General features: G+C 44.1%; 7 protein-coding genes across 7 annotated transcripts in view; 1 reads left to right on the forward strand and 6 right to left on the reverse strand.

The window, feature by feature from the left end:
• The window catches only part of LOC126561019 (chymotrypsin-2-like), a 260,072-nt gene extending 249,806 nt beyond the window's left edge, over positions 1–10,266 (reverse strand). Inside the window, exons 1-3 of the mRNA XM_050216968.1 lie at positions 10,215–10,266; positions 9,583–10,145; positions 9,330–9,504 (exon numbers count right to left, since the gene is read on the reverse strand). Of these exons, the coding sequence (XP_050072925.1) occupies positions 9,355–9,504; positions 9,583–10,145; positions 10,215–10,266 (765 nt within the window). The 3' untranslated portion in view covers positions 9,330–9,354. The remainder of the gene's footprint in view (positions 1–9,329; positions 9,505–9,582; positions 10,146–10,214) is intronic.
• LOC126563499 (E3 ubiquitin-protein ligase listerin) lies at positions 96–9,213 on the forward strand. The gene is made up of 13 exons (XM_050220144.1): positions 96–132; positions 283–881; positions 950–2,300; positions 3,446–4,570; positions 4,645–4,917; positions 5,288–5,514; positions 5,584–5,767; positions 5,845–6,025; positions 6,096–6,178; positions 6,241–6,717; positions 6,782–6,896; positions 8,479–8,882; positions 8,948–9,213. The coding sequence occupies exons 1-13, from the start codon at positions 100–102 to the stop codon at positions 9,173–9,175; spliced, it is 5,280 nt and encodes a 1,759-aa protein (XP_050076101.1). The 5' UTR covers positions 96–99; the 3' UTR covers positions 9,176–9,213.
• A 474-nt stretch (positions 10,267–10,740) lies between the features above and the next one.
• On the reverse strand, positions 10,741–11,524 carry LOC126562926 (chymotrypsin-2-like). The gene is made up of 2 exons (XM_050219527.1): positions 10,964–11,524; positions 10,741–10,890 (listed from the first exon to the last, which is right to left on the reverse strand). Exons 1-2 carry the CDS (start codon positions 11,519–11,521, stop codon positions 10,741–10,743), a joined length of 708 nt encoding a protein of 235 aa, XP_050075484.1. The 5' UTR covers positions 11,522–11,524.
• Positions 11,525–12,443: 919 nt separating this feature from the next.
• Positions 12,444–14,243, reverse strand: LOC126561977 (apyrase-like). The gene is made up of 3 exons (XM_050218373.1): positions 13,887–14,243; positions 12,963–13,812; positions 12,444–12,895 (listed from the first exon to the last, which is right to left on the reverse strand). Exons 1-3 carry the CDS (start codon positions 14,241–14,243, stop codon positions 12,444–12,446), a joined length of 1,659 nt encoding a protein of 552 aa, XP_050074330.1.
• An 820-nt stretch (positions 14,244–15,063) lies between these two features.
• Positions 15,064–16,876, reverse strand: LOC126561020 (apyrase-like). Its single transcript, XM_050216969.1, has 3 exons — positions 16,517–16,876; positions 15,597–16,446; positions 15,064–15,526 (listed from the first exon to the last, which is right to left on the reverse strand). The coding sequence occupies exons 1-3, from the start codon at positions 16,874–16,876 to the stop codon at positions 15,072–15,074; spliced, it is 1,665 nt and encodes a 554-aa protein (XP_050072926.1). The 3' UTR covers positions 15,064–15,071.
• A 435-nt stretch (positions 16,877–17,311) lies between these two features.
• Positions 17,312–18,784, reverse strand: LOC126562371 (dnaJ homolog subfamily C member 22). Its single transcript, XM_050218847.1, has 3 exons — positions 18,221–18,784; positions 17,871–18,075; positions 17,312–17,795 (listed from the first exon to the last, which is right to left on the reverse strand). Exons 1-3 carry the CDS (start codon positions 18,771–18,773, stop codon positions 17,318–17,320), a joined length of 1,236 nt encoding a protein of 411 aa, XP_050074804.1. The 5' UTR covers positions 18,774–18,784; the 3' UTR covers positions 17,312–17,317.
• Positions 18,785–24,208: 5,424 nt separating this feature from the next.
• LOC126561501 (kazrin) overlaps positions 24,209–26,009 on the reverse strand; it is a 49,211-nt gene continuing 47,410 nt past the window's right edge. The window contains exons 13-14 of the mRNA XM_050217682.1: positions 25,355–25,378; positions 24,209–24,649 (exon numbers count right to left, since the gene is read on the reverse strand). Of these exons, the coding sequence (XP_050073639.1) occupies positions 24,209–24,649; positions 25,355–25,378 (465 nt within the window). The remainder of the gene's footprint in view (positions 24,650–25,354; positions 25,379–26,009) is intronic.

Below are 26,009 nucleotides of genomic sequence, written 5' to 3' on the forward strand. Positions count from 1 at the left end.
CATAAATATAGCTGCAGTCAGTTCTGCCCCCCGAACCTCTCTCATTCTCCGCATAGTGCACTGTTTACTATTGCATAAAAGTTGCAATACTCCCTCAAAATGGGCGGGAAGCGTACGAAAGGTAACACCAAGGTAAGTGGCACTCGCTCGTCTCCCTGGCTTTGTCCCTGGTCCCGGTTGACGTGTACAGTGCAGTAGGGATCACTATCGCTATGGCAGCAATGAATCAATTTCACCATTCGCGTTAATCGATTTTCCGTTGGGAATGTTGCTTCCCGGTAGCCTTCGAGCAGTGGCCGCAGTGCGGAACTGCTCGGTACATCCGTACCGACGCTGTTCGGGTTTGCCGCACTGGACAGCACGAGCATGCCGGTTGTGCCCGGGTTTGTACAAATCGACGCCAATCACAGCGTCGACGAGATGGACCCGAACCTGGATGATACGCTGCAGATAGTGTTGCGCAAGATGCTGAAGAAAGATCCAACCACCAAGAAGAAAGCGTTGGTCGAGTTTACCGAGCTAATGAGCACGGTTGAGCTGGAAGTGGTGAAGGCGGTACTGCCCTTTTGGCCCCGGCTGTTTGTCAATCTGTCGACCGATGCCGAGCACCGGGTACGCGAAGCAACGCAGCAGGCACAGGCGGCAATCGTGGCCAGAGCCGGGAAGGAAATTGCTCCCTTCTTGAAGCAGCTTGCTCCGGCCTGGATTTCTTCGCAGTACGATACGTATGGGCCTGCCGCTAGTGCGGCGTTAAATTCGTTCAACAGTGCATTCCCTCCTGCCAAGGTGAGCGATGTGTTTGTGTTTTGTGAGAACGAAATACTGGAGTACTACACGAAAAATCTAACCGTCCACACGGCCATCACGTTAAGCAATCCGAAGTGAGTGTACATGATTATTGGGTGTCCTGCCTTTGTTAAATCGATGCCTTCAATTGTTCCCGTTTCAGATCACATACGCCGGAAGAGTGTGAAAACAAGTACCAGCGTGTACTGATATCCAGCTTGCGAGGGTATGCCCTCTACCTTGGCCGAATTCCTCCCGAAACACTAAAGAAATCAGTCGAAAAGAATGCAAAGCTGCTCGAGAGTCCTAAATTCTGGACGTATCACAAGCATAAAACGTCCGCCATTCGAGCTGCTTGGTTTGAGGCCATTTCCGCACTGTTGCAGTACGCTCCGTTTCTGGTGGAACAGCACCAAGCACAGATAACGACGAGCGTGTTCCAATTTCTGGACGAAACCGATCCAACGGTCGTGACGCACGTCTGGAGCTCGATTGTGCTAATCCAGGCCAATCTGACGGGCTGGCACACCCATCTCAACTTCGACAAAGCCGTCTTTCCAAAGCTCTGGAAACTGCTGAAGAGTGGCGGTGCAGGTAATGCTGCCTGCGTCTATCCCCACATGCTTCCACTGGTTTCAGGATTTACGCGCGAAGTACTCGGCGAAGAACGGTTAGCCAAATTTTACAATCTTTTCTTCGAAAGTATGAACGAAGGTTTGCAGGCAGTACAATCGAGCCGTTCGGATGTTACCGCCATTTCGCAGGCATATTACGAAGCCTTCCAGTATGTGGTATTGCAAGCGTTGCGCGATGAAACCATGCCCGAGGCAGCACGTGAAGATTTCTGCATGAATCTGCTCGATCAACATCTTATCGGAGTGATTGCGTGGTGTATTACAAGTGAAGCTGCCCAAGGAAAGTATGTGTTTCAGAGTATGGCCAACTTGCTCGATCACTGGTGCCAACACAGTGCCACCCATCAGCTGTACGTCGTATTGCTCGAAACGTTCTGGGAGCGTTTGTATGGGGTCGTGAAGGAAAGCGTCCACTGCAAGGATAATGCGGCTAGTATCACCGACTCACACATAGAGCTGGTACAGAACTTACGTCGAACGTCACACAAGCGGGTGAAATTTGCGGTCGAAAATCCAAGCACGGATGCTGTGGACGGTGCGTCCTGTCCGCTTACTACCGGTGATCATGCGAATCGGTTCGAGAATCAATTGCAGTTGCTCGTCTATCGAATATGTCAGCTGTACATTGCCAAGATCAGTGTCGATCGCGATGAAGGATACACAATGCAGCTGGTGTATCTTGTACGGGCTTTCCAGTGTCGGGAACTGTTTGTGTTTTTGGCTCACGATAGTGAAAACATCAAGTGTCTGTTCGATACGTTTGCTCGGTGGTTGCAGGATGTCAAGCTGCAGTCTGAATACGTCGTTGAGCTGATCATGATCCTGTACAAATATCTCAGTGCAGAGGAACGGTTAGCGCTGCTGAACAAATGGATAAAGGTAAGCAAATAAAAAAAAAAAATCCATCAACCTACTATATTCCCAACACGGGACATGGTTCATGTCGATTTATGTCGCGCCAAAACTGGACAATTTATTGCATAGGCAAAGCATTGCAGAAGAATCTATCAACCTTTTAGCATTGCGTGTTTTGTGCTTTGACATTCCCGAGTTCCCGATTGTACAAGGAATGTCTTTCGCCAAAATGCAGAGGCATACACATTTATGGCTGGTTTGTTTAGGTTAAAGTTCCCCTCTCGCACGCTAAACCGTGTCTCATTCGGTACATGCAATCCCTTTTTATCGGTGGCATGCGATGACACGGTGCTCAAGAATAACAATTCTTTTCCACGCAAAAGGGAAACCTTCGTTTCGCATTGTTTGTCGGGCAGATTAAAGTTTTGCTTGAAGTGCCGCGAACGATGCCCTTTTAAAGCGGGTGTCTCTGTTCGGTGTTATTTCTGTTGCCATTAGTGACCTTTCAAAGGGAGTCTTCAAGTCGTGCAGTATATTTGGCTGCCGTTTAAACAATGGTTGCATTAGGCTGCATTTACGCTTTGCGTTTGAATTAAAGGAGAAGGGAAAATATGTTGTAGTTTGTTTTATCTTTAAGAGTAAATAGTTTGAATCGCATAAATATTGACTAACTTAGCATTAATATATGTAAGAGCAAGGGTATTTTTTTCTTATTACACAGCAAATGATTGGTTTTTATTAATAGTTTATATGTTTAAAAATCGTCGAAACCAGCATCACAAGCGTGTTTTTTTTTAAATTTCGTTCTAATATGACGTCTCTTTTCCGTATGGTCAGCATTGCAAGGCATATTATCCAAAGAAATTCCTTACAGTAGCAAGGAAGTATAGGTAATTCAAACTACATCTAAAGTCAGTTTCAGGTCTTAGTTAAATGTTCTCGTTTTGAAATTATGTTTGAAATTAAATTTACACGTTAAATTTATACAATTGATTCAGAAAAAAATATCAAAAACTTAGTTAAAACTTCCTCAGCTGATAAAAACTATGATTGATCCTTTGATAATAGGCTTTTTTCGCTCTTGAAGTATGTTTTGCATTCTTCAGTTGTATGTTTTTATTCGTAATAACTGTTTAATAACATTTTTGTCGTTTTATTTTTTTTTGCAGATGTCGAACAAAACCGTACAAAGCTGGATCATCCTCCGTGCACTCAGCCATCCACTGTGTCAAGAACCGAACATAAAGGTGTTCCTTGCACAGCCTGAAGTATCCAGCAATATTATAGAATGTGCTGTTGGTGTCGCAAACGGTAATACGAAAGAAAATATGATCCTGCTGCAAAAATGTTTCTTCGTCGCGAGCAACGGCGAAATACTGATCGATCCGGAAACATGTAGGAAAATTATCGAAACCGTCACAAACCCAGTACAGGACGCATCTAAGAAGGATCTGCACGATGGATGTATAAGCTTCCTCGCCCAAATCATGCCCGTCATTTGTAGTGACTCGAGGCTGACCGAACTGCACCGTACGCTGTTTTGTACGCTGTTCGATTTTACCGTACACAACGTAGTTAGTGCCGAGCTGTCGGAGGATACACTGTGGGAAGCAACAACGGCTTGGCAGGATGCCCTGTCCGGGGAAGACATTGAGCTCGACGACACTCTTGTCGCACGATGCATGAGTACGATTGACGATCGTTTGTGCACGCTGGTTGGCGCTGAGGATGGAACAGACGTACTGATGTTGCTGGAGAAATTAACAAAAATTACCGCCAAACTGATTGCTTGTGCCACCGAGTCGAACAAACACGACAAACCGAAACGTTACCAACAAATCAATGTGATGTTGAAGCAACTGTTCCAAAATCGAATGTCCGAAGTAAGCGACCAAACGGAAGAGCTTGCGCGTTTGGCAGAGTATATCGAGCTGCTCCAGGGACGGCTTACTACAAAGCAACTGAAGTTAAACACTTCGCCAACACTGTCCAGGGAGCAGTTTGTTGTAAGTATGAAGAATGCACTGATACGAGCACTCTGTTCGGTGGATATTGTGTTGAAGTTATCATGCAAAGCGAAACTTAAACCAACGTCAACAAAGAGCGAAAATACTGAAAAAATGGACGTTGATGAACCGCCTGCCAATGACGATATGGATGTGTGCGAGAGCAATGAGGATGAAAATGAAGAGCTGTGGATACTGCACACGTGGTCGGAGTTGATCTACGAGAAGGTACTGTCTGTGATATACTTGGCCACCGTTGGAGATACGGTGCTGTACAACACGGAACAGGTAAGCATCTGCGTGCATTAGCCCGTTGGATGAATTATTAAAAAAATAATTCTCTTTGTATGTTGTTTCATTAGCTTGAATCCGTTGTTGAATGTTTAATACTCGCGGTGCAAGAGAAGCTATCGCTGCTGCTTAGAAACGTGAGATCCGAAGAAACATCGAATATCAAGCAGAAACTGTTTGCCTTGGCGAATCAACACGGTATGCTGTGGGCAAAGTGTCTGAACACGCTGCTAGTGATCGATCAGTACGCGGATGGGGAAAATGGACCCGTTTTATTATACGAGGACGCTTCAACCGTAGCTTACAACAGTGAGGAGCTCGTGGCGTACATTAACATCGTGCAGGTTAGTTGGCTTATTTTGATTTGCAAAAAATACTTCAACTAAGCATACTAGCGATGAGTCATCGGGATCGGAACTACCTGGTTCCAATTTCGTGTTCAGAATCGGTTCTGATCTGGTGAACTGGTTTCGGAACCATTTCAAAGAAATGATTCCGATATCTAGAGGCGTTTAAAAAGTCGAAACCGATTCCGATTCCGGAACCAACTGAAACTCCTAAGCCGATTTTGTAGCCGATTCTGATTCCGGATACTATTCTGTCAGAAAACGATCCTACTATCCGGAAATGTTTGGATCGCTTGGGAATCGATTCCGATCAAAACAAAATTTGTCCATCACTAATTCATACGAATACGCTTCTGTTATTTTGCAGTGTTTGAGCGCCAAAATGAAACCCAAGTGTCTTCCGATCAGTCCAAATTTGTTCGAAAACTATTTCGACCTGATGGTTAAGCTTGCGTCCGCACGCTGTCTGATAGAGAACCATTTTTCCACCAACTACAACGAATCAAACGATAGGAAAATCATAGGCAATTGTTTAATTGTACTGCACGAGCTCATTACTAGACAAACGACCAATAAGATGTTGCTTTATAGTTGGTATGTAAATCTGTTGCATTTTTGCTTGGTTGCTTTATTAAAGTTACGATTGCTTACTATACTCTTCAGTGATCTTGCCCAAGCCGAGGAAAACAAGATCTTTCTCGATGTGGAGGTGGCTAACGTGCTAACGGTGGTGTTGCACCATTTTCCATCCGAGTTGAACATCCCGAAGTGGGATTTCATCCGCATTGCGCTAAGTTCGTGGACGCTTTCCGTCTCCAAAAGCTTCCTGCACTATCGAACTCACAATGTAAGGCTGTTAGTGTTAACGTCTGAATATTTTGCATTGAGATTATTTTATTTGATTCCCATGTTGTTTACCCGCAGATATCGCTCTTCATAGCTGCTCTGTTTAGATTGTTTAGTGGATTGATGCAGTGCTTTGCCGTCGAGAGAAAACGCTCCACCGAACTGTTGACGAATGTGATCGAAGAGTGGGACAATGTGTTCGCTAAGGATGTAAATCTGGTACTGCTAAAGGCATTTATTGGAATTGTTAATGCGTTAGGTAAGGAATATTTTTAAAATATGTTGATATTATAATGAGACTTGTGCAATACGTTTGATTGTGATTGCAGATTGTCAACGAAAATCGGATGAATATTTTATTGAAAGCATCTGCTCGTACGTAGAAGTAGTTGACTTTAACCACGTATTTAAGGTGAGCATAGAAATTTTCAATTTCCCCTTCAATCCTTTAATAAGTCCTCGTCCGTTAATCAGGCAAATAAAGTGGACTCCAAAACATCTCTAGACGATCTGATATCGTTTGCGCTCACAAACATTCGCCACTGGAATAAGCGAGTCCGGTACGCGGCAACTGCAATGCTGAAAGCGCTATCGATAGGACTCGTGGGGCGCGACCAGGAACAACTGCTTAAGCGTTCCGAATCCACCGATCAACAGCAGCAACAGACCGGAGAAGAACCGGAGGACAATTGGCACCTTTTGCAGCGCTTCAAACTCCAGCTGGATGAATATCACGATTTGCTAGCCGATTTTGTAACCGATTTCCACTACAAACCGGCAGACGTGGAAGCGACGCAGTCTTCAGCAGAGTGTGAAAAGCAACAGAAAATAAGATCGCACTGTCTGTCGTATCTGTTGCTGTGGGACTGTATTCTCGGTATCTGTGCCAAAGCGTCATCGGAGTTGCGATCCATTTACACTTCGTGGATCGCGCGCTATGAATTTGAAGAAGTAAGTTGTTGGCTACGTCTGTCTGTTCAGTTTGGATTTATTATTAATTTATGTCATTTTACAGCTTCTCCTGCCAGTGCTCTTCAAGCTGATGCCACCAGAAATACTGCGTAATCCGGATTCCTGTGCCGTTTACGGGCAGGCGATGTTTTCCAACTTGGAGTGGAATCAGATTAAAAGTAAGTTGGATTCAGCTATGTTTGCTGTGTTTTCTCTTCCTCTTGCTTATCTGATGCCGGCTCCACATTTTCTTCATCCGTCTCATCGTTTGGAATATTTTCTATAACCCTGATTTGATCATCGTCCAGGTCCTCTAATGTTTGTTCGTCACTCGGAACACTATGGTCTGTTGCAGTATTTGCATTCGCTACGTCACTAGTATCCCCATTAAAAATTGATTTTTCTCTATCTGTATCCAACTCTAGCGTTGGGACTTCTTCCTCCTTTGCATTTTTGTCGTCACTTTCTATGCACAAACTGTTGCGCCGTTCACTTATGCCCTTCTCCACATTAAGGACCGCTTCATCCAGACAGTCGTATACAAGTTCCAGCGAGAGGATGCTTAGCGGATCCAGTTTAGAGTCAATAATGACTTCCTCCTCACTCACCGGTAGCTCAAAAACGCTCGAATTGACCGAAACGAATGATTCCGACTTTCGCACGTACGAGAAAGATTTTTGCTTGTCGAACGTTAATCCAGTTTGTTCCATCATTTTCCACACCCAGTATCCAACTTTTTGAGAAAACTCGACGTAGAAATCGTCGATTACATCGTGATTTGTTGCGATATCTTCACTGTTTCCAGCGGGAATAGTTATGTCTAAAAAGCGACAAATGCAACGAAGAACTACTCGTGAAATTCGTTCCGCTTCTTCCGTTAACGGTACGGGATCTGGGGAGAGATAGAAATCTCTAAGCATGTTTGATAATCTTTCCATGGATGATCTAAGCATTTGAATTTCCCAATAGTGGATCTTGTGAAGTAATTTCCGTTCCTGCTTCGCCATATGCCGCCGCCACATTGCATCATCCGAACGTTGCTGTTTGGCATATCCGATCGATTCTATGATCGTTACAAAAGGTTTCGGTTCCAAAAGGTTTTGCAGATTTTGCTTTTGCTTTGCAGTTAGTTTCGTCCAATACCGTTCCAGTGTGGTCTTCACGTGGTACGTTCCAGGTCGCGCTAATATTTTAATGCGATTCGTTGCCGAGGATAGTTTGTGTTTGATGTAATATGGTCTCTTTTGTGGTATCTATGCAAGTGAGAAAAAGTAATATTTAAAAATGGAGTTGGACTTTGGTACAAGTACGAGTAAATGCTTACCACTTCTTTGGGTCGCGCAATAAAATCAATGTGATCCTCCGGTTTCAAAACATCCCGATCCAGCACAAAGTTACCGCTGTGTTGACATTTTTGGAATTTAGGTGGACTTGGATACACTAATTTGGCAACAGCAGGCACAACGCATCGTTTTTCGGACCTTTTTTGTTGCGCTTTTAATTTTTTACTGGCCAATCGCTCCCTCGCACCTTTCCGCAGCTCTGCCTCGAGCGATGGAACTGTATCCAATGCGGGAAGTGCATGAGGAAATAGTTCGTAGCAGGTGGATTTATGCTGGATGGTACAATAATTTTCCATTTTCGATTAAACCAAAAGGTGGCTTCCAGAACAAGCCGTATCTGCCCAACTTTCTCCAACAATTTCTAAACAATGACTACTATGAATTTAATTATGGAAACCTTTTTATCTCCTCCTACTAGATCCGAGCACAAAACTCGAACGATACGCTTGTCATCTGTACGCGCAGACGCTGCGCCACCTGCCCGTCATCTTGCGCCGGTGGTTCAACGGATTAAACCATCGCTATTCAACGATTGTCAGCAAAATAACGGCCAACTCGGTGTCCAGTTTGCTGTGCCAGGAAGAGTTTCAGGCACTTATCGATCGCAAGGATCGGCAGGATAATATGCAGATCAAGGTGCATTCCGCTCTGCGACAGGTGATGGCCGTTTATTCGATCGACGAAGCAAAGATTGAGCTACACATTACACTACCTAGCAACTTTCCGCTCGGTGCGGTAACGGTGGAAGGTGGAAAGCAGATCGGAGGTCGGCTGCAGTCGCGGCAGGTCGTGATGCAACTATCGATCTTTTTGACGCATCAGGTAATGTTCAAAAAGGTCCGTACTGTACGGTTTGGTGTTAAGTTAGATTATCCCCCTCTTTCTAGAACGGATCTATTAACGACGGATTATCGCTGTGGAAGCGCAATTTGGATCGGAAGTTTGAGGGTGTTGAGGAGTGCTATGTATGTTACAGCGTTATCCATCAAGACACCTGCCAGCTGCCAAAGTTGTCCTGCAAAACGTGCAAGAAAAAGTTCCACGGCCCATGCTTGTACCGGTGGTTTAGCACGAGCAACAAATCGACATGCCCTATTTGTCGACATATTTTCTAAGGGGTGTACTGCTTACTAGAAAGGTAGAGATGCACAAACGGCAAGCTCGACATGCTGCGGATGTATTGTTAACAGCTATAAGTAGAATCACACACAATCACACAATCACACATACCGATACACTGAAGAGTAATCAAAATCGATCCGTAAAAACGAAACGAATGTTATTGCACTGTTGTCTATGAATTATTGGCCATTGTCGTTCGAATCCAATCGTGATAATATGACACGCGGGCAAAACCATCCGGAAAACCTTTGGCGCATGGGACGGCAAAGTTAGCGACACCCACAACCTTACCTTCGAAAGCAAGCGGTCCACCAGAATCACCCTAAAAGGAGAACGAAATGATTCATAAGTAAAGGGGGAGCTAAAACTGTGTACAAAAAAAATCGGTCACACAACTTACAAAACATACACCTTCTCCTTCCTTCGTTAGTGTACACACGTGTCCAATGTCGACTACATCGTCCTCGAGCAGACGCTTACATTCCTCGTACGGTACGTACTTCAATTCAATCGTTTGAAGGTTGTTAGGAACTGGTCCGATCGTAGACAGCAATCCCCAGCCAGTCATCCTAAGCGTTGCATTTTCCGGTAGTTCGCGTTCGGAGTACGGGATGGGTTGTACGAAATCGCTGTACTCTAGTGTCGTGTTTAACTTTACCAGTGCAATATCGTTGTGGAATTTCGGTGTGTTGTACCGACTGTGCGTGAAGAACTGTTCCACCCCGTAACGTTGACCACCAGCGTTGAGCTGCGTTGTGCCCACCAGAACCTTCATCAGCTTTGGTGACGAAAATTGAACACAGTGAGCAGCGGTGAGTACCCACTGTCGGTCAACGATGGCGCCACCACACGAATGTCCGAACAATCCTTGGAGAGAAACCTGGTACGGAAAGGAACCTGGGGCAGCATCGGAACCACCAACAACTCGACGGTTGGCATCATCGAGTTCGGGCGTAAAATGGGCTGAAAGATAAAGGATTTATGCTTCAGTTGGAAGAGTTATTGGAAAAATGGGCAGCATTCTAGTCTTACCTGAGCTGATACACAAAGCGGCGCAAAGAGTGAAAATCTGGATGGACCTCATGATGGGAGCTTCAACAGAACCGGTAAGTAACTAATGACTTCATGGCAGTGCCCTTTTATATTTATATCATTGTTTGAAGTATTACGGAATCACCGCACCAAATGCACAGTGTCTAGGAGACAGTAGATTGTTAATCTGCTTTTCCTCACTTAGGGACAGCGTAGACTTTGTCGGGATTAAGATTCGGAAACAGCTCCATAGAGCCGTTACAGGTTAAGAGGCTGTCATCGTTCCAATGATGAGGTATTATTGACAAGGGGACTGATCGAGATATTGCTCAAGGGTCCAGACAATGACTAATTTTTCTAATCCCATGAGATTTTGCTGACTGCAAGCTAAACAAGTTACTTAAGTCTTCATTCAAACTCCTTGTACAACTTCCGATAGGTAATGGACGAGAATTATCGTACAACCTCCTGGGGATGGTAGAAAGTCTTTATTGGTTTAAACTAAAGCTATAAACGATAGCTAAGTTTACGAGTTATTAGCCATCGTTGTTCGAATCCAATCGTGATAGTATGACACTCTGGCATACGCATCCGGAAAGCCCTTGGCGCACGGTACACCAAAGTTCACCACACCAACAAGCTTTCCTTCATACACAAGAGGCCCGCCCGAATCGCCCTGAAACAAGTGGAATAGATTGCCTCATCAACGAGCGCCACTAAGCATTAGGCTTAAAGCACCAGCTACTTACGTTACATGCACCCTCTCCCTTCTTCGTCAATGTGCAGACATGTCCAATGTCCACATTCGGGCTGTTGTCGTGTAGACGCTTACATTCCTCGTACGGCACGTAATTCAAATCAATCGTTTGAAGATTATTAGGGATCGATCCGATCGCTGATAGCCGTCCCCAGCCAGTCAGTCTTAATGTGGCATTTTCCGGAAGTTCCCGTTCGGAGTAAACAATTGGCTGTACAAGATCGTTGTACTGCAGTGTCGATTTTAGCTTCACCAGTGCGATATCATTGTGGAATGCTGGAATGCTGTAGCGACTGTGGATGAAAAACTTTTCCACACCGTACCGTTGACCACCGGAATTGAGCTTGTTGGTGCCTACAAGCACCTTGAGTAACTTTGGGCTCGTCGTTTGAACGCAGTGAGCAGCTGTAAGTATCCAGTCTCGGTCAATGATGGAACCACCGCACGAATGTCCAAATAGTCCTTGGAGAGAAACCTGGTAAGGAGCCGAACCGGGAGCAGCATCGGTACCACCTACAACTCGGTTGTTCGTGTCATCATCCTCCGGCATTGGATGGGCTGTTAAGAATGGTTTATTTCTTAGGCATTAGAGATGTCAGTAAAGTTCAATGTTATTCTTACCGGAAATTATACACAATACTGCACACAGTGTGAATATCTGGCAGGATCTCATGGTGAAGGGTTCAACACAAACGGCAAGGTACTGATGCGTTGGAGTAAACGTCCATTGATATTTATACTCATTTCCTTAGCCGCCTGAAGTATTGCGAACGCATAACACACGTCGAATGTAGGACACTTTCGCATTCTCGATTGATAGCGAAGATAGTAGTTCTGTAATCTTCCTCCTCCCGACACGGATTTATTCTACAAGGATCAAGCATCGAAAAACAATTCCATAATTGCTGGGTCATTGCAGTTCAAGAGGGGTTCGCCTTCTTCATAGGGGAGCACTCATGGAGGACAGCAGCACTTAACGGAGGTTGGATCCAGCTCAAGCTAAAGATCAATCTACTATCTATGCTTGCCATCCACTATGACACACTGAACTGATCATAATTATTTACCCCACTTCACAACTTGTTATCAACAGTCTCGTCTTATCCATTTGTAAAGGATCGGAACCATTTTTTCCAGTCTACCGTAAGTGTGATAAGAAGTTATACGATGTTCACGGAGTGCGTCAACGGCGGAAAAGATTCTCATTCATACGCGTGGCCACCACGGGCGTGCGATAAATCATCCTATCGTCAATCAATCGTGATGAATTGAGTTATTTATTTCGGATGCCGATAAGCTTGTTTTCGTTTGTGATTGAACGAGTTCGACTGAGGCTGAGAAAGGAACGTATGAATTAAACGGTTAAGGATTATTAGATGCGACACAGATAGAGGTTTTTGATCAGATGACTGTATTTCAGATGTACTAGTGCATGATAATGTGATTCTATAAAATGTATCTACTATTGCTGATTACGTTAAAACCGTAATCCTCCCATCCACACCCTGCAATACAGGCGACCGTTCTCGGACGTATCGCTCGAACGCATCAATATCGACCGGTCCATTCACTTTCCTTTGACCATACCGTTGGAACATCGTAAATCCATCGCCACCATCAGCCAAAAACGAGTTCGTTATAACACGATACTTGCGGAACGGTTCGACCGGTTCGTACTTGGGCACGTCACACGCATGACACAGTACATCCAGCGCCAGCACACGCTCACCGATCGGATTGGTAACGTTGTACAGTACGCGAAGTCCGGACACTTGCAGCATATTGGCTCCATTAAATCGATCCTCATCCCAGGACTTTTCCACACTGTACTCCATCAGCTCAATTAGATGATCGCCGCGCATATCGAAGCAGACGAGCGCATTCTCGAACGGCAACACCTCGATCAGATTTTTGAAGGCAAGATCTGTAAGATCAGGAAGGAAGCAATATTAGCAAACGTGTCCTTCGTTGACGATCGTTTCCGTACTCACCTCCGCGGAACAGACCAACACGAATACCACCGACTGCCAGTACCGCGACTGATGCGTACGTCCACTGATCAGGTTGAGCAAGCGGCACAAACGCAGCCACCATGGAGTCTGCTATGAGACTTCCCAGGTTACATTCACCGAAACCACAGGTGGCCTTCTGAAGATCAACTCCCGTAGCACCAATCCGCCGATTCCCGATTTCATCCACAGCAACCTTCCACGGTATCAGCGCTTGAGCGACGGCTGGATCCGGCACGACATCATTACTCAGATAGATTGGATTGCCTTCCCAGCGCTGAATGATGCCTTGCTGGTCAAAGTACAGGATGATATCGCCCACTAGCTTCGTGTAGGCGGACGCTTGGACGATCAGCACCCGATGCCCGCTCGGTTGCGATACGACGGTCGGATATTCAGATACCGGATTCATTGGAATGGTAGGATGATCCCCAGTGTACAGAAATGAGTGTGAATGACCGCCAACGATAATGTCCACCAGTGGACCTACATTAGCCGCTATCGTACGATCAACATCGATTCCGCAGTGCGATAGAACGATGATAATGTCACAGCCGAGATCGGTTAGGTGTTCCGCTTCGGCTCGGATCGTTTCTACCTCATCCTCGAATATTAAATCTCCCGTGTTGGCGATCGTGTCGGTCGTGCTAAGTATTACTCCGATCACACCAATCCGGCGTCCACCACGCTCCAGAACGAGACTTTTGTTGAACTGGTTAAAATCCGGTTCTTTGCTGTTATCCACATTCACCAGCAGGACGGGGGATTGGATCGTCTCCAGAAACGGCACTACACCTTCCACACCATTATCAAACTCATGGTTCCCGATGGTCTACAACAGGAAGATAAGAGAACGCGTTTAAGAGCTAGCACCGTACATCACACACCGAATCCCGCAAAACCCACCATCGCATCTGCCGGAAGCATATTCAGGAAGGTGGACGTTGCATTCCAGCGGTGAATGTTGTACCAGAGCGTACCCTGGAAGTTATCGCCTGCATTGAGATAGATTGGATTGGGCCGTTCGGCAAGCAGCTGCTTCAGGACCGTCACCGTTCGTGCGTAACCACCGATACACTTCTCACCACCGGATGAATCACACGTGACACTGGCCTCATTGACCTCCTCGAAACGTGCGTGAAAATCATTGATGTGCACGATGGACAGTGGAAAGAGATTCTCCTGTCCGCTAGCGAACACTAACAGTTTGGCAAAAAGGCAAACGACCGTCAAACGTGGGAAGGAATTATGACTGTGCACCATTTTTTTTGCGTAGTGAGCAAGCGCGAGCGCGGTCTGTTTTGTGTGCTCACTGTGCAAAATCTGCCGCGAAACTGGGAAGTTCCCAAGCGAATGGAGCTCCGAAGATTCCGCCTCCAAATCGATTTCATTCGTATGCCCTTCATTACCACTACCAAATCAATTCCATCACCTCGACCACAACAGCAGTGAGTAGAGGGAGTAGACCACGAGTAAGCCTTGCAAACCCGATCAGTAAGGTGAAGCGATAATGCTGTGCTGTGTGTACCGCCGGATGCGGAGGGGGACCATATACAATTCCGGCTCTCGGGTTTCTCCGTTGCAAGCTTTTTCGTTGGCTGAATTTGCTTCCCACGTTTTAAATTTCAGGTTTGATCGTTTGAATGATAAAATTGTAATACAAGTTGGGGTGACATGATGTGTGTTAAATTGGGTATTTCAATATTTTTTACTCTTTCTAAAATAAAATAAAAAGCAGAATAAGTCAGAAAGACATTGTGGGCATCATCATCATCAACATCAGTTGGTTTGGTAGAAGATAACGTCGATTGTCTTCAATTTGTTCGGTGAAGGGTTTTTAGCAGATAAGATACTGAGCTTGCCGCTCAGCCCAGACATCATGACATTCGTATCATCTTGAGAGAAGAGAAGAGAGTCTTCAAGATAATGGAGGATTATAAACTTCAATCACACTAAACAGATGTAGCAAACGTGGGACACATTCGCATAGTCATCCTTCTATCACGAATATAGAAACACCTCAAGCACGTGAGTTTAGAGTACAGGCAATTGCTTTTTTATTTTCCGCTTTTCGTGTTTTAAATGGCAATTTTAGGTGAATATTTGAATACGTTCCTCAAGCACGGGAGCAACGGGTGATCGGGCCTTCACGTATTCCTCGAAGGCCTGTACATCATCGACCGGAGCAACGACCTTATTCGTTCCGTATCTTGGGAATATCTCGAATCCATCGCCACCATCGGCTAGGTACGATACGGTGATCACACGATACATCTTAAACATTTCTACCGGCGCGTAACTTGGTTCGGAACAATCCTGACAAAGCGCTTCGACTGAAAGAACTCGATATCCAATCGGGTTAGTGACATTGTATCGGACGCGCAAACCGGAAACGTGCATCAGATTCTTTGCGTTGAACCGATGCTCATCCCAAGACAGCTCGGCTCCATGTTCCAGCAGCCCGACCAACTGATCGCCTCGCAGATCATAACAGATGAGTTGATTCTCGAACGGTAGCACTTCGATTAGATGTTTGAAGGAGATATCTGATGGAAATTAAGTTACTGTTAGAAGATGTTCTAGTCCAGTTTGTGTGTTATATCGCAATACACCTACCTCCAGGAACTAGACTCTGACGAATACGACCAATGGCGATCGCTGCGATCGATGCGTACGTCCAATGGCCCTCTTCCGCCAGCGGTACAAACGCTTCCACCATCGAATCGGCAATCAAATTTCCCAAAACACACTCACCAAAGTTGCACGGTGGCTTCAACAGATCTACCGCCGTCGAGCCGATCGTACGCTGGCCCACCACATCAATGGCCGCCTTCCACGGTACGATCGCTTCCATTATTTCCGCATCCGGAACGATTTCGTTCGACAGATAAATTGGATTACCTTCCCATTTCTGGACGATTCCCTGCTCATCGAAGTACAGCACAATGTCACCGACCAATCTCGTGTAGGCCGACGCCTGTACGATCAACACCCGATGTCCGTCGGCTTGCGTGACCACGGTCGGATACTCGGAGGCGGGTGCCATAGGAATCTTATCGTTCTGTCCCGTGTACAGAAAACTGTGCGAATGTCCACCAACAATAATGTCCACGTTTGAGCCCGCATTCGCCGCGATGATATGATCCACATCGAGACCACAGTGCGAGAGAACGATCACAATGTCTACACCTTCGGCTGCAAGACGATCCGCTTCCTTGCGTACCGTTTCTGCTTCGTCCTCGAACAGTAGTGCTCCCGTGTCCGCCATGTTGTACGTGGTGCGCAGAATTACTCCGATGAGACCAATTTTTCGTCCCGCACGCTCCAGCACCATCGATGGGCGGAACTTGCTGAAGGAAGGTTCTTTCGAGTTGTCTACGTTTACTAGCAGAACAGGCGATTTGAGAGCTTCCAAGAATGGGACCACACCAGCAATTCCATCATCAAACTCATGGTTACCAACAGTCTAACGGAAGAAAGTGAAAGTTCGTTGAATACTGCTCTCCCAAGGATAGTTACGAACCGATGTAACTTACCACAGCATCCGCTGGGAGTAGATTGAGGAAGAACGCTGTCGCATTCCAACGGTGTATATTGTACCAAAGCGTACCCTGGAAGTTATCGCCTATGTTCAGGTAGACCGGATTCGTACGAGACTGGAGCAATTGTTTCACGATCGTAACCGTTCGGGCGTACCCTCCAAGACACTGATTGGCAGCCTCTTCACTTTTCGGATCACAGGTCACACTGGCCGTATCAATTTCCTCCCAATGCGCATGGATATCGTTGATGTGTATGATCGAAAGTGGAAACAAGTTATCGGTGGCTGTGCTGGCGGATGTCAGCAAAGCAATCCCTAAGAGGACCAAAAACTGAAGGTGCCGCTTCGCAACCATTGCTATTCGGTTCGAGTGCCTGTGAAGTAATGATTGGTGTGGTAAAAACGTGCCTGCGAAGGTACCTGCATGAAGAGGCTCATAATGCGGAATGGGTAAGAGAAGATAGCGTGAAGGAGGAACCTGGTGGCTCGAGAAGAATAATTTGCAATTTGCCTTTCTTCTTCATCGGACACATCTGTCCGATAAGGTTTCGGAGATAATAATGCCTGATGTCAGTAATTCAATTTCACGAGGAAATTAGATCTGTTATCGATCTGTTATCAGCCCTCTTCCATTACACAACTCAAAAAGAAATCCATCGGGCTTAGGTAGTAAATAATTAAATATTTTATTCATTGTCAGTCAAACTACGGGTACTGATCTGCATACAGTAAGTTCGGTTTTCGAAACTCCTCCGAAACTATGTACATAATCCACTTTCTGTCTTATCCAACCGCACTAAAGTTCGTCCGATTTCTTATTCCGCTGGCGGCGCTTCCTGCGCGTTTTGCTCAACACCTCGCACGCCTGCTGTATCTCCATGAACCGTTCTTCCGCGGCGCGCCGTTTGCTCTCGTCCTTCACCTTGTCCGGGTGCGATTCCTTCGACAGGTTGCGGCACAGTGTGTTGATTTCGTTCTGCGAAGCGGTCGCACTGATGCCCAACACCTTGTACGCGTTCTGCTCACCGTCCGCATCCATCGAGTCGATGATTTGTTTCCAAACCTCCGCCCAACCGTGATGCTTCGCAAACTGTACCGTATCGTAAAGCGTTTGCTTCAGATCCGTCCACCAGGGTGATTTGAGGAAGTTGTACAAAGCTTCGTGTACCGGCACCTCGTCACCCTCGCTGTCCGTGATTGTGCCATTGAAGTAAACAAAGCAACCCCACAGGGAAAGGTAGATCACTGCCGCTGCGGTTAACGTGGCTAGTCGTCTGTAATGAAGGGAATTGTGTTGTTTGTTTGAGTTAAGTAACTGGTTGAGTATCTTGTAATGCTTCCTACTTTACCTGGTAAGACGCTTTTTCTTCGGAACTTCCAGATTCCATTTCTTGGAGAAGTGGTCGAACGCCAGCGCACAACAGAATGCCATCGTCGTGAACCAGTAACTCTCGTCCATGATGAAGTATCGCGAAAGGTAGGAACCATACGATGCTACCAGACAATGCCAAAAGACACCCTTCTCGCGTCCCATATTACCCACCGTCCAGACACCTGTTGGATAGGTAAAACAGTTTGTTCACTTAGAAATTCTCCTTCAACCTGAACATTTGTATTTGGTATTACAGCTCAAAGATCAAAAAGGGATCAAAAAGCGGCAAAACCTAGTACCGAGTTAACCTCAGGAATAGCTACCTACCTAGAGCAACTCCAAAAGGGATCAGCCAATGCAGAAAGCCCCAATCGACACCGAAAAATACCGCCTGCGGTATCGCAATCATGATCATCTGACCCCACCAGTAACCGATCATGATCGCCAGCAGGAAACGCCAGGTAGAAAATGGTGGTTTCCGGTTCGTGCGTAGCTTGGCGTTAAATTCCTCCACAAAGCGCGGATCCTCGTTGGCATCCCGCACCATGGACGGTATCTGCAGTACTTCTGCGATCCAACCGATGCCGAAATATCCGAGCGTACTCCACCACAGGAATGCACGGCGATCCTGGCGCAGATAGAAATGGTGAACACCAAACACACCACCAAACAGCCATAGGATGTAGGCCGTTAGGATGGATTTACGCTCCTGTGCGTCGCCCTCTTGTGATGGTTGCCATTTCAGTGTCGCCCTCTTGGTGGACGATTGTTTCTCTTCCTTACTGTTACGGCGATGCTTTGTTTTGTCTTTAGGCACCTCCTTGCCGTTGCTGGTGGGTTCCGCTGTTGCCACCGGGGAGGGGGACAGCTTTTCGCCCATGTTCGTTTGCTGGGGCTGCAAGAGTATAGCATTGTGAAAAGGGGTTTAGGGAGAGTGTTGATTTTTGGCAGGAAAGTGTCCCTATCAAGTTGAAGCCAAATTGCCATATTATCTGGAACATACATTTCACTTTATTGTAATTGCTTCAAATACTATTTGAAGAGCAGGCTTACATCAGAATTAATATCTGGAAATCAGCATTACAGACTACATCCACAAATAGTTATGCACAACTTCTTTTCACACTGCATTGTACACTAGGCCACCGGCCTACTTTCTTTCTAGCAAAATACTGTATTCGTTTGAATCATGTCTAGAAAACTCCCCAAGGTACACGTCAGTGTTCCAATGGTCAAGCCGCAGTAGTTTGCGAACAATGCACGTGCGTAAATATTATCACAGATGTGTTGGGGTAGTTGCGGTTGCGTTCAGCTTGATAAGCACAATTTTCTCTTTTTTGCTACTAAAAAGAAACGTTTTGTGTGTCGAATCTGATAGGTTCGCCGTCGCTACAGTAGATGTAGATGATCCTAAGGGTTCCTCAGGTTATTTTACTCAAAAATCGTCTTTATCACCGTCGTGTTCCAAATAGCTTTAGATTTGCAGCAAATGAGCACAGCTACAACGCACCGTGTTAGGAATTCACAACTTTCACTGGAGAAGGGGCACGAAAAAACCGTTTTAAACACGCGCGCATCCAAAGTATGTCACCACGAATGTTTGCCCGGTGCCAAGAACAACACGCTTTCAAAGTGATTTTGCTTCCTTCATCGGTTGTAATATTCCAACAATGCGCTATGGGCCGTAAGTTTTATTTTAAAATACCTTTTTCTCCACACAGTAAACTTAACCTTCTCTGCTGTAACACTCCACACCGAATCCATTATTTTCAAACCTGAACCGTAACGAGAGATAATTTCTTTGCAAACGGCGTTTTGTTTTCTGTTCGCTTCTTTTACGTTCTTAGCATCCGGCCAGTGCATATTTCTACCCGAGCGATTCAGATGATGATGATGATGATGACGACAGTCGGCTGTATTCGGCCCGTACATCAGCAGCCCACAAAGCAATAACATTCACCCAGATGAAACCCTCCTATTTCGTCTTATGCTTCAGTGCGATGATTCTCTGCAAGCCACAGGTATGCGGCAAGCCGGACGGAAGAAAGTCCCGTTACATGCGGCCACAAGACGACGCTCACGCATTCGTGTTCGTTTGCCAAGAAAGCAGCATACTCTCTTGCCGTTCAACGATCGAATTTTTTTTTATTTTCCTTCATGAAGGTAGTTAGCTTAAGCTCACTCGTTTTATGCTTACCTTTTTGGTCGTTTCGTGTTTTTGTATACTTAAAATAACACACAAAATGCAGTTTCTGCAAACTTTGTTCGACTGCATGTAACGAACGACGAATGCACGGAGCAACGTGTGTTGCTTGTAACGACGGCCTCTGGTTACTCTGCTCTGATCAGCACTGAGATGAAAATGTGTGCCCGTGCGCGAACGGCACCTTGAGAGAGAGAGAGAGAGAGAGAGTGTGTCTTGACCTATGGTAAGCTCGCGTAAGCCGAGCGCGGTGGAGTGGTAGAGAGCATAAAAGTGAGCATACACGTGGTTCATACTGATGGCTAAAAGATCATAAAACACGAAATAAATTTTGACTTTGGTTGTGATGTACTTCAGAGGAAAAAAAATATTTTTTTTAAATTTTAATCTAATTGTAAAATATTTAAGTAAATAGGAAAAAAAGAAAGCAACAAACTGTTCGTCACAATCAGAAGACAGCAACAAACAAAACTGCAAAACAAAGCAATGAAAATCAAATTGAAATGATTAATGAAACTACGATGTCAAACATGTTATACCTTAGTTTATACAGTTTTTTGCAATATTTTACAAAGTGTTATCGTTGACGGTAGGGTTAAGTAACTGAGCTCGACACAATGGATGTGAGAGAGAAAACAGTTACTTTAGTTGTGAATTATATAGAAACATAAAGGAAATATTTTGCATTTAAAGATGTGTAAAAATTGTTCTTTTTTTGGTTTGAGTTGCATTCCCGAAATCGTATTTATTTAAGGCCGGGCTACATTGATCGTACTCCTGAGTGTAATTTTTGTGAACGCATACGCCATCTAGCGGCGGCGGGTCGAAGCTAGAGGCTGGTATAATTTATCTGTCAAAAAGCGTTTTGGGTCGAGGAGCCTATAATTTTGATCACAAACCAGTAAACAAACAGCTCGGTGAGTATGTTCGATATTTTGTCGTGTATGTTTTTTTGAAAATATGTGGTAATTTAACATACATATTGTATTTCTAGCCATGGAACAAGCAGGAAGCAGTGGACGCAATGAAAAAATAGTAAGTACAACTGTTTTTAACGAAAATTGTGTGTGTGTGTGTGTGAACTGTTGTCTGTGAATCGCCGGCTCGGCTCGGGGCCGCAATTGAGCTGAACATTTTATTGAAAAATGTAGTGTTTGTAGGTTTCACAAGTGCTTAAATAATTTGTTGTAGGGTTTGTCCATCTATTTCATCATTTAAACTACATTGCAGAGTGTGTGAAACTGGTTGTTCGTTTTGGTATTGTAGCGGTTTTTAGTATAGAGCGAGTTTTTTTATTCATGAGGAACGGCTTTGTCATATTGCTTGGTAGAACTTTTTTTTTTATAAAATTGTAAGCAAAATTTACCGGCCTATTTGTATACATTTAATATAAAAATAGCACGTGTTACGGCATACAGACAGCCTGGTCGAAAATTGATGAGACACCAAGCATGAATAATTTTGGCACTTAAATTATACCCACATCTAGCTTGCGCTGGTCGCCGCCAGATGCGCTAGTGAATATAAAAATTACGCTTGCGAGTACGATCAATGTAGCCCGGCCTTTATATTCAAAAGAAAATATTCCTCACACATTGCTCTGCTGGCATCACTGCTGGTGCTAGCAACGTTCTCGCTATCGACCGCCAGATGGCAGTAGCGAGCGTTCATCATTTCGCATCAGAAAACAAATGATAAACGTGTTTAAAAACGTATTTTTACTATATTTTAGCATAAGATTGATGTTTTCTTTTACGTTTAGAAATGAAAGTATATTTATTATATTTGCAAGTCATAATATGAACATGTCTCTTTCCTTTATTCCTATTCATATTTTTGGATATTATTTGCAAAAAACTATAACTGGGGTTATCGACGTTCTGCGCGTTCTAAATTCCAGAAACTTACTAGCTTTTATTGAACAGCTATAATGAATTAAAAAAAAATAAAAATAAAACTGTTTCTTTCCATTCAAATTAATCCCGTAACACAAAGAAGCTCATTATTTTACTTTCAACCTGCTTTTATTTGCAATTTTGTTTCGTACTGGTTTTGGGTTTGGTTAAGAAAGAGTGTGTACTGATTTTATTAGTGACGATAAGTGAATTTATATAAGACTACAAAATATATGGTTCTCAATAAATACAGCAACGTTTTTTGTCGCACCATTTTTGCTTCTTCTTCTGCACTTTCTCGACTTTGAATACTTGCTTCACGTTTGAATACTTGCTTACTAATTACTAAATCATTTTTCTTCTTTTTGTTGTTGAGCCCATTAAATTCATACTTAGTCTAGCCGCGTTTTCCTTCACATTATTCCTACCGGAGAAGATATATTTGTTTTTACGCTCACACGTATGACGATGCATTAAATTTGAATACCACTTAAGATATCATCGCCAAAATTTTGTTTTCTTCTGTATTTTTTCCCTCTTGAATTTCCTTTCTATCTGTCTGCTTAGTGTTGATTATCTCGCTCGCTTACTACACTTGTGAGGACCGTATCGTACGATAGCTAAAGGTGAGCAAAAAGTGCTATACCCTAATCTAGATGTCTTTTGATTCTTCGAAATTGAGTTCCACTATCGATCATCACCATCTATCCCGAGAAAAATAATCCACGAGCATAAAAGCATTAGTCCATCGTCCATCCAGCACCTGTCAGCAGCTGAATGATATGTTGAGTAGCGTTATGTGTGTTTACCACATTAGGTAAAAACACACTTAACCTTGTGTCACTTTCCGCTACAGGTAATGATGATTACGAACGCATTAGCTTACAAATGGATGGAGCTGTCTATCGATAAAAATTGCACTAAAAAAAAAAAAAAAAGGAATACGGAGCGCTGGAAATCACGTACATGCTAACGATTGCAAAATGATAAATGATTTAATTATGGAGCTCATAAATAAAACGCTTCGATTGGAATGAAGTAACATATGGAAAGGCATGCGTTAGGATTAAATTAAATTTGAAAAGTTAAACTAATGCGGGGTAAAGCTAAATGTTTGTGTTTATCGTTACTAATTCGATTGCACACTGCCGGCCATCCAGAATGGCAACTGAACCAGCACCAGTTTGATGAAAAAAAAAATAGTAAGAGACACGGAGATACACTCACTGCCACAAACCAATTGCTTGTTATCGATCCGGATTCCATCGGATATCGTTAACGAAATCTGCACTTCGAAGCATGAGCCAACCGCAAATCGATTCGAACGCAGTAAATTCAAATTAACGCACGCTGCTCTAATTAGTGCTGCAGCTTATTAATGGGAGGGTGGATGAAGTGTAGGAACGTAACGTCGGAAGTCGGTTAAGCTTCACATACACTTCCAGAAGCTTCCGGGCTAGGATCCGATCATATGTCGAGGGGCGTGGAATGTTTATAATTGGTTACAAAATTGCTTCATCGAAATAATTGGTTCATCTCTGATCGCTGTGGGATGTGCCAAAAATAAGGATCATCAATAAATTCTCATAATTAGTATTACTATCTACTCCTGTATGCGATATAACAGAAAAAAGATATTCCCAACAAATAATAAATAATGAAATAAAATAATATACTAAACTATCACTACAATAGCATTGCAATTGTCAACTCCCTCCTGGGTGTTGCGTCGGGAAGTCTCCCTTCCAGTAGATCATAAAGTTAGCACCCCGTATGGGAGGTGTTTTGAGGAAGCCATCACCAAACTTCGGACCAGCGGGTGCGTTGACAAACGTTGATGGGTTTGTGGTAAACCGCGAAAGCTGCACCGGAATTTGGGTACCCAGTAGTTACAAAAGTCGTCCTCTCATCACTTCATGCTCGCCAAAAAACCACGAATCCTTTTGCCTCTTTTTACCCTCACCCTTTGGTTTGTCGATTGCGGCAAAGAGGTTTTGCATGTGTGGTCAATTTTCAATCGAGTTTTCGGTGACTTACATCCCACACCACTGCACAAACGCCCCACGGAGATGTTTCTGATTTTTGGCGTCTAACCGGATAAGAGTTCTTAAAAATTAAACAACTCAACCTTTAAATACGAAATTATGATAAAAACAAGGCATTAAAGTTATCGAACTAAACGAAAAGCTTTAAACCATTTGCACCACTCGATCCGTCCTATCCGACGGGTCCTACGGAAGGAATCTCAATATCGCTAATGCTTTTCACCCGGCGATGTTGCGCATACTTTGGCAGTGTTGCATGCCCACTGTCCATCGGCGGTGCACTGACACGATTGTTGGCGTTGGCTCGTTCCAGCGCTAGGCCCGATCCCGTTGGCATCGATTCGATCGAACGAATTCCTACGGATGCGGCGGACCCACCGCCCGGGATCGGTGGCGGTGCGGATGTCGGTGGTGGCAGGTGGTGGAAGAATGCCGGATGGCTTTGGAGTGAACCGACCGTGGCATAGATACCGCCCTCGCTGCTGCTAAACGATGGTGTCGGTGAGGTTGAACTGTAGACGCTGTTCTTGTCGGAACCGGCACCACTTCCTCCGCCATTGCTGCCCCGTGGTTTGTAGTTCGAGCTCATCCGGAAGGCTTTAGTTAGTGAACCCTGTGTGGAAGAGAAATTTTTGTAAACAAAGCGGTTCTTTCAGCAATGATATTAAGGAGTTGAAATATGGTAAGGAAAAAAATGTGAAAAATTTATCTAGTTCTTCTAAAAGGCCAATAAAACACTTATCAACTGCCTAAAAGTATGCAAAACGGGGGAAAAAACATTCGTGTTTTCATGCATCTAAATTCAGTGTCATATTGTTGTACCTACTTCTTATTTTATATTAATTTCGAGAAATCTAGTTAAAGACAAATTAGTTAGATTGAACAGATTGCAATGAAATGTTTTCCAAACTATCAGCAACAAATTTGATTCTTTTTTCTCAAATTCTGCTGCACGCAATCAAAGATCTTGTCAAGTTTTTCACACTGCGGCAAAACTTGCCTAACTTTTCTGCCCAGTTCATTACAACAATTAAATTTACAACTTTGCCTAATGACGACGATGGCATCCAAATGGCAAACTTCCTTCCTGTTCTGACTTGTTCACCCAATTTTTACTTCCCTGGAATTTAACTGTAGTGCAGTTGAAATGCATCGTCTTTGCCTATTTCTTATGTTTGCCGATGAAAGTTTACCCACAATATTGGTCGGGGCAGGTGATGGTTCCATCTTCTAGCTAACAAGGGAGCTTTGAGATTCCACCGAAGTGGACAAAACATGAAAGACCACCTTGGGATATTTGTTGCATTGGTTACTGTACCTGTGATCCTTTCCAGGCGGCAAACTGTTGTGTGCAGTCGAGTGGTTTTGTATGTTCGAGTTTTGAGTCCAATTGTGAGTCCGTCGTCCGGCGATGGGATAGAGGTTTGACGAGGGAAATGCATGCATGGACGACATTTCCGGATCGTTAGTGTACCGGACGAGAGAAGAGCAGAGCGAAGAGGACAGGGTATAAATTACGTTGTTGAAAAAGAAATCATAACAGGAGGAATGAGGTTTTCTAAGATAGTGCAAATAGCAGACGCTGAGTTGCATTTATGATTTAGTGTTGACTGCAGGCAGTGTGCTTGACTGATTAGGTTAAGTGAAGGTTACAAAAAAGTAAGGGAATTAATTTTAGGCAGCTACAAAAAAAAAAAAATGCTGAAGCTGAATTATTGTCGTATGATAAAATACAAATAGAATACTTATTAAACTAACTCTTTATTTAAAGCTTATTTTCAAAAAACCGATGCCAGAACCAAAAAAAAAAAGAAGGAATTAAATTAAGTTATTGAAATTTACAATAAAACTAGTTTAAGTATTTTTTCGATACCACAAATGTTTCACCGTGCATATTTGCTAACAAAATTTAAAGATTTAGCTAAAAATTTCAAATGAGTAAAACAAGGTAAACTACCAAGGAATTTATTTAT

Source organism: Anopheles maculipalpis, chromosome 3RL (genome assembly GCF_943734695.1).
Source record: "Anopheles maculipalpis chromosome 3RL, idAnoMacuDA_375_x, whole genome shotgun sequence".
In the NCBI taxonomy this organism is placed as follows: Eukaryota; Metazoa; Arthropoda; class Insecta; order Diptera; family Culicidae; genus Anopheles; species Anopheles maculipalpis.